The 12,009-nt window shown below is 34.0% G+C and overlaps 1 protein-coding gene across 5 annotated transcripts; it reads left to right on the plus strand.

The window, feature by feature from the left end:
* Positions 1-139: 139 nt before the first annotated feature.
* LOC117223670 (transposable element P transposase) lies at positions 140-6,543 on the plus strand. 5 transcript variants are annotated; one of them, XM_076527135.1, is made up of 5 exons: positions 145-405; positions 627-719; positions 1,238-1,464; positions 3,550-3,609; positions 4,191-6,543. In XM_076527135.1, exons 1-5 carry the CDS (start codon positions 338-340, stop codon positions 6,278-6,280), a joined length of 2,538 nt encoding a protein of 845 aa, XP_076383250.1. In that variant the 5' UTR covers positions 145-337; the 3' UTR covers positions 6,281-6,543. The 5 variants fall into 5 exon arrangements, with proteins under 5 accessions (XP_076383253.1, XP_076383250.1, XP_076383252.1 ...); XM_076527137.1 differs by having other exon boundaries at positions 149-405; positions 627-715; XM_076527138.1 differs by lacking the exon at positions 1,238-1,464 and having other exon boundaries at positions 140-405; positions 627-715.
* The last annotated feature ends 5,466 nt before the right edge of the window (positions 6,544-12,009 follow it).

Genomic DNA, 12,009 nt, shown 5'->3' on the forward strand with positions numbered 1-12,009 from the left:
TGGTCTATTCTACACCTCCTCTGTAGTTGGACTACAACCTGAGAGTAAAACTCTCGAGAGTTGCTCTATAGTTTCGTATATACGAGACACGCCAGGCCCTTTACCCCTTCTTGCTTAACTGTGTGCGGAGTTTCGAGGCTCGACTCAACTAGGACCACTGTCAGATAACTATTCTCCCGAGACGAATTGGTTTCGACTGTGAGAGTAGCTATCTGTCAGTGGCCCTAGTACAACTCTAGCCACGAGACTCCGTATACAGCTAAGCAAGACGCGGGCAGGGGTAAAGGACCTGGTGGATCTATAGTTATAGAGCAACTCTCGAGAGTTTTACTCTCAGATGGACATTCGTCTTTATTCTTACACCGTGGACGTGGACATGGATCGTGAATCTACTTACAGACGCATGTGTGCTGGATGTTAATTGCCACAAACATCAGAGTTTAGCTTCCGCGGTTTTGTGCCATCTGTCATCATCTTAGATTTCACTTCTCTTGCCATATAGACGCTACTACTTACTCACCTCCAATTACACCAACCATCTCCATTTTTTACAAGTGTTAATGTTTAATATTTAGTTTTCTCTGTATCAATAACATTATTTTAAATTTTCATTTACCATGCCAAAGAAAGGTGGATTTATTTGTGCCTATCGTCCTTGTCCGAATAGCACCGGCCATGGGGTATCACATTTTTGCTTTCCAATGGATCCAATTAGGTAGGTTCGTATAATATTTTTAAACATAATATATGTCATTGTGTAGGATAAGTAAAAGGCAAGGAGACATATTAAATAGGACTTGTTTATTTTCTGTAGTATCGCATTTGGTAAAGAATGAAATTAATCAGAAAGGCTTATTTTTTTATCATTGACATTAAATTCCGAATAAACACATTGAGTCATGTTTTTATATTCATGGACTAATAAAGTATTTAAAATTGATTTTATAGCTGTTTTGTAAACTTGATATCTACCTTTGTTCTTTAAATATCTTTCCTATTTATATTTTTTTTTATAAACAAGAGAAAAATATTTAAATTAAATTTTGCCTTAATTTCTAGTATTTCCATTAAAGTGTAAAATACATATTTTATTATACAATAAAAGAAAAGTTGAGAATTTTTAAACTGAATTGACGTTTTAAAATCTACAATACTATAGGTTACCTTCGTTTAATATAATGCAAATTAAATACAAATTATAAAATTTCAAATCTAAATTTTTATATTGTTCTTTTAGAGCTAAGGAGTGGATAATTGCTTGCGATAGAAGAGATTTAGAAAAATATTCAACAGAACATGTGTCAAAGCATTATAGGTTATGTGAAGAGCATTTCGAAGATAAATATCTAATGAGAGGCAAAATAAGAAAAAACTTGACAAGTAATGCAGTGCCAACAATATTTTTATGTGAAGAACAATCAGAGGTCCATAGAGGAACAATTGGCCAAGAATTAATTATTTCAAGTAAGTAGCTGCTTTCTAGAACTAGATCTTTTTGTGTAGTCATTACTCTTTAAGATTTTGTTCAGTTATTTTTACTAGTGTTATTTCTACATAACTAGCTAAAGTATATAATGCATGTTTATTAATTAAAAATGTATGGATATCTTAGCAACTTAGTATACACTGTTGTATATCTTTCTAAAGTTTTCTTTAAGTCACAAACAAGTTGACACTTGATGTTGTTACTGTGAATAGTTACTCTTTTATAACCTGCACATATTATACATACAGTAAGGAGCATAACTGAACCAGTAACTATAAGTTTTGTATAAATCATTATTTATTGTTAAGAAGATAGGAGAATATTAAAAAGTAAATGTTGTAGTCATTTTTATAACAGCCAGAAGTGACACAAGAAATTTTTTCAATAACTAATATCTCCTCATTCAGCAATGACAATAAAAATAGATTGACTCGGTTTTGCACCGGTCCATAGAAGGAATCTTTACGTGGAATGTTCTAGCAGTGTGTTTATATCTAGCAGTTTTGTATGTTTACAAAATGTTATTGCACGTCTTAGCATTCAGTTTCTCGCAATCAGTCGAACGGAAAAGCACGCAAGTGAAGTAAGAATAAATATGAAGTCAATTGCACCATATTGTTTAAAAAAAGTAATTTCTTTTTTGAATGATGGCGTATTAGTCAATCGACAGTGTAGAGAATAAGAAAAAAATACTGTAAAAATATATTATTAAATGTTGGAGGAAGACTAAAAAAATTATCACTGCATGCTGAATGAAGAATTATATGGTTTGTCACATTTGGTGAAGCTTCAAGCGCTACTGTGGTTGCGAAATTATTAAAAGAAGATACGAATATACAAATAAGCAAGTGGACAGTACGGAGAACCCTCAAAGTAGCTGAGTTTAGAAGTTTTAAAAAAAATAGAAGCCAATGTTATTGAAGAAGAATATTAAACTTCATTTGGAATTTGCCAAAAAATACCAAAACAGACGAGACCAAAATTAACAGAATTTGTTCAGATGGTATGTCTTGGTACTGGATTTGTAAAAATGAAAGGCTTAAATCACGACATGTAAAGCAGACGGTAAAGCATGGAGGTGGATCCCTAATGTTTTGGGGGTGCCTAACAGCATTTGATGTTGGATCATTGCATCAAATTAATGGCATCATGAATCAGTACATGTACAAGGATATTTTACAAGATCATCTCATAGAGGCTGTTAATAATATGCCTTTTTAAGAAGAAAATGTTATCTTCATGCATAATCGAGACTCTAACCACACTGCTAAAAGTGTAAAAGATTGGCACAATACTAACAAATTCTCTGTTCTGGATTGGCCTGCGCAAAGCCCGGACCTCAACTCTATAGAGAATCTATGGGATTTACTAAAAAGACGACTTTGGGATTCATATGACTCCCAACCAACTTCAATCACAGATTTGTGTAATAGAATTCAAGAACAGTGGGAACAAATATCTCCGGATTATTGCAGAAAATTAGTAGAAAGTATGCCAAAACGAATTAGTACAGTTTTGCAAGCAAAAGGATTGTGGACGAAATATTAAAAATAAAGAATACATTAAATATTGTCAAGTATTGGACGTGGTGCAAAACCGATCCAATTTATTGTTGTTGTCATTCCTAAACAACAAGACATTAATTATTGCAAAAATTTCTTATGTTACTCCTAACTGTGGTGAAAATAATATAATTTATTTTTAATTTATTATAATTTATTATAATTTATTTAGTTTATTTTTCGTTATTCTTGTATATTCCTAGCAATAAATAATGATTTATACGAAACTTGTGGTTGTTGGTTCAGTTATGCTCCTTACTGTATATGTATATTAGTTTGATGAATATTTAGCAGGTATATTATAATCACTTCAATATTATCAAGTACCTAAATGTAAGAAAGTAAAAAATTTCAATACAATAATTTTAAATACTTTATGTCACAAATATTGTTATAATTTAATATATATTAAATATAGTTTTAGAAAGTAGTTAGTGAAATTCCCATTATTTTTGATAGCAACTTATGAAAAAACAAAATGTTAATAGTAATTTGTTTTAGGGACACCACAGATACCTAGTGCTCCTAGTACTTACACCAGAAGTATTTTTAACATGCCAGGTAATTGTGCTATTTATATCATCTGTATTAATTTGCGTATAAATAAAATTTCGGAAAAATCCGTAATATTTCCCACTATTTTCTTTCTACAAATAAGTAATTAATTTCAACTATTTAAGAATTTAACAGTAAATATTGTAATTGTAAATAATAAGTAATATTACAATTTATACTTTCAATACAATTGTTATATATATAGGGTGTTCCTTAACTGGTGGTATAAGCAAGCAGGGGATGATTCTGTGTGAAAAATTGAATCAATATGTAAAATAATATTTTTTCGTGAGTAGTTTTGTTTTCAAGAAAAATAACTTTGAAAGTTAGTTGAGGAACATGGGAACGTTTTTGAACAGGAATATAGGTAATCCACAGTGAAATCTGTCGAACTGAAACTAGATCAAGTGCATGCATACTCGACAAATTTTCAAGTTCATTATTTTTTTCAAAAACAGAGCTTCTTATGGAAAAATTTTATTCTACATTTTCGCGATTCAGTTTTTCACGTAGAATATATTCCCTATATATAAAGACTAGAAAATAATATTTTTCACTTTATTAAAGATATGCATTCTTAATTATAGTTCCTATTGCAAAGACTGAAAGTCTTAACAATGTTACTTCAACATCTACACAAACATCATGTCGTTTGACTGGAATCACATTGAGGAAGAGAAAGTTAGAAGACTTCTTTCGTATGTGTGATAAATATTTAAGTAAACCACTTTCCAACATTATTAAAGTTCAAGCAATGTTAAAAGACAAACAAGCCAATGGTGGAAGGTATTCCACAGACTATAAACAATTTGCTATGGCTCTGTATTTTTTAAGCCCACGAGCATATTCTTTTATGACTAAGTTATTGTATCTTCCATCCAAGCGAACATTAGAATTGATGACATCAAAACTAGCTATGAAACCTGGACTGGATAATCTGTTACTTTTTAAAGCTTTAGAGACTAAAGCTAAATCAATGTCTAATTTAGATAAGCATTGTGTCCTATGTATAGATGAAATGCCACTGAAAGCAAATTTATTTTACTGCACCAAACGTGATGAAGTTATTGGCTTCCATTGCACAAATATAAAACGGACACTTTTAGCTCACAATGTTAATGTTTTTATGTTAAGAGGTATAAATTCTGATTGGAAGCAGCCACTTACTTATTTTTTTGTACATTCTCAACTTTCGGCTGTGGAATTGCGAAGTAACATACATAAATGTATAACTCTATTACATCGAGCAGGATTATATGTACATGCTCTCGTTACCAACATGGGTACTAATTTCACACAATTAGCAAATCTTTTGGGAATAACGTCTGAGAATCCAAAATTTACGGTAGATAGTAAAAGCATTTTTTACATATTTGATACTTGCGACTTAATTAAAACGACTAGAAATAATTTATTGGATAATGTTTTGTCTTATAATGAGAAAATAACGTCATGGTCATTCATTGAACAATTTTATCAACAGGATAAAAAACAGTTTTATAGATGTGCACCTAAACTTACAGATGTTCACATTAATCCTTCTAATTTAGATAAGTTAAAGTTGAAGTTAGCAACTCAAGTCTTAAGTTATACTGTAGCAAGTGGAATGAATACATATATAAGTTTGAATGTACTTCCAGGAGATGCTCTCTTTACTACAGAAGTTATATATAAATTGAACAAACTGTTTGATATTTTAAATTCTAAAAAAAAGAACAACAATTGTATATTCAAAAATGTTTTTGAGGGTCTCGATTATCAACTAGAATTTTTAAATGAAATGCTCACTTTCTTTTCAGACTTACATATCTTGGATACCGGAGGTCATGATTTAACTTTACATTCAAAATTTAAAAGTTGCTGGATTATTACCATTAAATCAATTTTGCAGCTTTGGACAGTATTAAAAGCAGCAAATTTTAAATCACTTAGGACTAGATATTTTAATCAAGACTGTCTTAAAGACTTTTTTGACTCTATTCGAGAGAGGAGTAACTGTATTAATCCTACACCTATTCAATTTGCGAAAAACTTTAAAATATTATTTTGTCAAAGCTATTTGTGTACAAATGGGATCGAATTTAAAGATGATTTTGAAGGAATTTTTACCACTATTAGTACCTGTTCTAATGTTGTTTCCCTTCATGTACCAGAATTGCCAGCAAATATAGAAGCAGTAGATTTACCAGATAAAGATTATAGGTACCTAAACTTCAGCGTGCAGAATGCTTTCAGTTACATCTGTGGATATTTATTAAAAAAAGCTTTAATTATTCACAAATGCGACATTTGTATTCAATTTTTAAAGGAGTGTGAAGAACTAGACATTAATAATTTGTTAATTTATTTTAAAACGCATGATAGTAATGAAAGTGTTTACAAAGATTTAAGAGTTCCTAGCAAACAGTTCGTACATTTTCTCTACACATTAGAACAAATTTTTATGAAAATTTTCGAAGAAGTTATTATTGAGCAAGGGATTTCCCATAACTATTTACAAAAAATGATACAAATTCCATTATATCATCCTTGTTCAAATTTTTCACAGTTGTATTTAGTTAAATTATTTATTAGATTAAGAATATTTTATTCTTTAAAATACGTGAATAAGGATTCTAGGATCAATAAAAATAACTACAAGAAATACCGAAAAATTAAAATATTATCATATATATAACAACAGTGTGTAGAAAGAACATTCAAAATATGTGTTATTATTGCAATATGTGCTTATGATTTAAACTGTATGGATGTGCGTATCATTTAATGTAACATATACTTGCAATGTAGACTGTAAGTGTATTATTCTATGTATTTAATACATAATGTATGTTTGTAATATAATGTGTACATAAGGAATGTAATGCAATACATTTATGAATTATGTCTTCGGCTTGTAAATGTATGGTATTGTTTTAGGAATAAAATTTAAAAAAGATACTATTAAGTCCCGTAAACCACAATTGCTAGCAACATATGATTGTATATAGTAAATATAGAAACAAGAAATACTGTAATATATGTAATAAAACATCGTTTATTTACTATTTTCATATAACATAAAGAAAGGATTCATTCTTTATTAAAATTGTGTATTTTCTTAAATTTAATTATCTACACTATACATACTAATAGCTCATAATTTCCATAGAAGTTACAGAAATATATTTATTATTTATCATCGCCTGTAAGTGGCTGATTTTAACGTCGACAAAATAACAAAAGTAGCTAAAATATAAATTTTTGTAGCTTGAAAGGGACTCGAACATGGTACAAGTAAGTGATACGAGCAGATCACAAAGTTTTGATGTAGTTAGGAGAAACTAAAATTACGCAGGTTACTACTGCTTATAACTGCCTATGGTCAGCTTCGAATACACAGCAATACCTTAGGATTTACATGATTTTTCTATATTCGAGAACTTTTGCAAGCATCTCCGCCATTTTCCTGTGTATCCAATCCGCGGGAGATCCTGTCTCAGTAATGAATTGTCAGCCAATTAGAGTAAACGAATCAAGCTATAGCCCATTGCTGTATTGCCATATGTATCAGTAATATCAATCAAAAAACGCAAGTCAAGTCTTAAAATCGCTACCATAGACCATATAAATTATTTCTGGTACACATATCGATTAACGACCTAATTTTACCCTCATTGTACGTCTTTTATTAGAGGGTTTCCGCCAATCTCTAATAGTGTAGAGATGGACTCTATACAGAAGGTCTCCGCCGATGGTGGAGTGATGACCTTTCGCGCAAATGTGAGTCTTTCTCTCTCACTCTTGAAATGTAAAGTTCCCACATAGCTGCAACGATAAGCGGTAGAAGCGGCCGTATGCCATTTTATGCTTTACAAATATTCTAGATATTTTCAGTTACTGATTAAAATAAAAATATTTCAATGAAAATTTTTATTATAGTATAAACTTCTATTAAAGAATAAACTGAATAAAGCACAGTAGCTTTAATGAATATATATATATATATATATATATATATATTGGGTTCCTCCCGTTCTTCTGTACAACAATCCGTCTTAGCCAACGGTCCGATTTTCTTTGTCCATCGGCCCGGCTCGTCCCTGCACAAGGCCAGCCTCCACCACATTGCCAGCGCTTATCTCCAAACCTAAATATCTTGCGTTCTTCGAACCCGAATCGAACGAACCCCTCTCTGCGTTCCATTACACTCGACCCCCTGTCGGTAATGGCGCGAGACGGTACCCCAAAAATTGCGATTACTTGACTCAGCACGCGTAAAACGTTCTTGGATAAAGTGTCACGAACAGGCTCAAGTATACAAAATTTAGTGAATCCATCAATGATCGTTAAAACCTGGGTATTCTTTTTTTGACTACGAACAAAAGGCCCGACGTGGTCAAGATGCACGGTGTGGAATGGCACAGCTATTTTTTCTATTGGATGTAATAATTTAAATTAATATAATCCTCAATAATTGGCAACGGAAACTTCATAAGTTTTGTCTTTCGGTTCAAGACCCGATAGTCTATTGCCATACGCGTGTCTCCAGTAGCGTAGGGCGACGTACTCGGCCGAATTATACCGTTCATTTCCAATTCCGCCACTATGTTACGAACTATTTCCTTATCGGCCTGTGAGAGACGATAAGGTTTATGAAAGACTGGTTCATCATCTAATAATTCAATTTTTAGTTTCGTTACCGAGGTCCGACCTAATTCGTTACAATTTAGCGCTACACAATTTCGATATTCATTTATTAACTCCAATAATCGACTTTTATCTCCAACACTACTATCACAGCAGATATCTGTCTCCACTATCGGTCTTCTTTCACCATAACAAGTCATGTTTACCTCCAACACTTCTCTGCGATAACCACCACAATACATCTCTGCCAATAATAATTTCTTTTGACAATTGATCGACCGCTACGACCAACACCCCAACTTTAAACGGTATATTGTCAATAAATATATTGATTTTAGAGCGTCCAATGGGGACCACTTCCGAATTATTGAAACCGGACAACACCTTATTGGTGTCTTTCAACGTCAAATTTAACTGGCGCGCGAAGCTTTCCCGAATTATCGAACATTCGCTCTCTAAATCAATTGTGCATGTTTTCTCCCTAGACTCTACCACACATTTCTTTAAAGATTTAGCCAAAGGATCGACCTTCACCTCTAATGCTTGAGCCCGATGGTTCCCGACGTTTTCGCCCGACACCGATGCCCCTTCCTTTTCTAGTCATGCTCTCTCACTCTTTCCTTTTCCTGCGTTTTCCTTACGTAGCTTCCTATAGCATTTACTGTCTGTATGGCCCAATATACCACAATACCCACATTTCACACCAGTTCTACCTTTTGCTAAAGCACCATTTCCATCTGTTCCCACGGAATTTCTTACCCCCGCTCCTTGCCAATATCTGTCGTTCCTTTTATATCTAGTGGACAATTATACTTTATATGCCCCTTTTCCCCACAGCGAAAGCATACACCCGATTCCACTCGTCTCGCTTTATTCCATATACTTTCCCGGTCAGAGAAATCTCTTTTCCCCTTGGTAACATTCGATCTATTGGATAGTTCAATCGTAAGCGAATCTAAACAGTTCGTTAGTTCCGGAATTGTTTTTTTCTTGGCCACCGTTAGATTCATTCTAATATGATCGTCATGAATGCCATACACCACGCACTCAACTAACTTCTCTTCTGATACGACCAGATTTAGTTTGTTAATTTTTTTTAGTTTCTTAAAACAATATGCCTGCAAACTTTGCCCCGGCACACTTTTGTACCCGACTGCAACTTCTAAACGTTTGCCAAAATTCTCCTCCCCGGCAAATTGAGTGCTAATCAGTTCCGCAAACACGTCCCACACCAAAGGAGGACTCGTAAGACTATCGTACTACTGTTTGGCAATCCCTTGCAATTTACCTACTGCGTAAAAAACCTTATCTGTCTCCTCCCAATTGCAAACTACTGCCAATTCGTTAATCTTTCGCAGCCATTCCAACACCGACGCGTCTCTAACCTCAGGATCAAAACCCGGAATGATCTTATCATTCGTGAACTGTTTAGCACGTTTAGAGCCTGCTCGAATAGCGTCCGTCAGAGCTGCCGTCAATTTCGCAAAATCGGACTCACCAATCCCCGAGGTACCGTCACCCATACTCGAGCTTCTTCCTCCGTCCGATCGTGCTTCCCTAAATCGCTTCCTGTGGGTGGATGGCTGTGGCCCCGTAACCGAGTCCCTACGTTTCTCCATTTCCCGTGAACTCCGAGACCGCTGCCTATGATATCGGCTCGATTTTCGGACTCGCTCTCGTTCATAATTGTCCGGCGACTCTGATCGTCTCTTACCGACATTCTTCGACATCTCACGACCTTATACCACTTCGTCAAATTCACTTATCATTCACTCGAAGACGATTTTCGAATAATCAGGTCGACACTCAACACGCGAGTGCATCCCACTTCTGAACTATAAACTTCTATTAAAGAATAAACTGAATAAAGCAGTAGCCTTAATGAATATACAGGGTGTTCCACAATTATTTTAACAGCCGAAAATGAGGAGTAGCTGAGGTCATTTGAAGTAACTTTTTCCTTTACGAAAATGCAATCCGCGGCTTTGTTTACGAGTTATTAACGAAAAACACTGGCCAATGAGAGGTGACGGTGCGAGAGAGAGAGTCCGCGAGAGAGTCCGCAGCACGAGGCTTTGACAGATGGTCGGGACGGACTCGAGCCGTGTTCGAAGTATTGAACAAATCACGAAGCGAGAACTTTCCGGATTTTTTTTTTACTACGTAACAGTGATATTTTTAAGAAAAACGCTGTTCACCTTTACTTTAGAACGTCTGAAGAATATTTACAAATTTTTCGGACCCGAAATAATAAATAATTTAACCGTGACGGCCGTTTTAATTTCCTAGTGTGCATGACACCTCGTGTGTAACATGTGAAATTTTTAAGCAAGGTGTACAGTGAAGATTAACAAAATACGTAAATGATATTTTAATTTAAATAATTCCGTGTCCGAACACAGTACAACGAATGATTCGCAAAGCTAATTTAATAAATAATAATCGTGTTAAAGAACGTGAGGGATATGTTTGTTAGAGAAATATGAAGAATATTATCAATAAGAAACTCACCCATTTAGTTGTAAAATCCACTTCATGCACGGAAATGTGTGCAGGATAGTGCATTGACCTCGTACAATGTATGATGAACTGCACAGCTGATCTGTATCCGACGGCGACGAACAGAAGGATATCTCCGGGCAGGCAATTTCAACGTTTACTTTCACTGCATTATAACTAAACATTGATCACTTATCAATAATATTTGTGGACCAACTTTCCTGGGTTAATATGTATGGCCCTGAAAAGAGCAGATTGTTTTATGCGACGCGTTCTTCGAAAAGTTACTTCAAATGACGTCAGCTACCCCTCATTTTCGGCTGTTAAAGTAATTGTAGAACATCCTGTATATTGGGTTCCTCCCGTTCTTCTGTACAACGATCCGTCTTAGCCAACGGTCCGATTTTCTCTGTCCATCGGCCCGGCTCGTCCCTGCAAGGCCAGCCTCCACCACATTGCCAGCGCTTATCTCCAAACCTAAACATCTTGCGTTCTTCGAACCCGAATCGAACGAACCCCTCTCTGCGTTCCGTTACAATAGAAAAGCGCGTTTTAATTATTCTTTCTTTACTACTTATTATTTCTTTTCTTTCATTTCTTATATGTTTATTAACACAATTGCGTTTTAACAGTTGAATGGATTTCGATAGAACTTTATACAGTGATTCGCATTAATATTCGGACACGATATTATTAGAAAAATTATTACTCCTTTTTACTGTTTATGATAGTATTATTGAATCAATTGTTTTCTCATATAATAAAGCACTTCTTAAAGTAAGTAGAAACATAAATTTTGTTTATTTATTGCACACGTTTCCTTATATTTTATGTATATTTGTTTATAAACAAATAAAAATTCGTTGTGAGAACTCGGTACCACAGAAATTATTGGTGGTAGACGCTTTACTTGTGAAAATGGGACGAAAAGGAAGAAATTCGTCTTTTGAAATCCGACAATTGGTTATTTATCAAAAGGAAAAGAGAAAATTATACAGAGATATAGCTAAATTATTAAATATAAGCAAGAGTAGTGTGGCAGATATTATACGTTGATATATTCGTGAGGATTGGATCGATTTAATTCCTCAAAAAGATCGTCCAAAATTACTAGACTCTCGCGACCAACGCAAGATAATAAGAAAAATAAAGAAAAATTCTAGACAAAGTGCTACAAAATTAACAAAGAAGTTGTTCGTAGAATCTGGGAAGAAGGTACACCTGGACACAGTACGACGGGTATTAAAAACTTATGGTTACAACAGAAGAGTTCCTCGT

The sequence above is a fragment of the Megalopta genalis genome, chromosome 17 (assembly GCF_051020955.1).
Source record: "Megalopta genalis isolate 19385.01 chromosome 17, iyMegGena1_principal, whole genome shotgun sequence".
Classification (NCBI taxonomy): domain Eukaryota; kingdom Metazoa; phylum Arthropoda; class Insecta; order Hymenoptera; family Halictidae; genus Megalopta; species Megalopta genalis.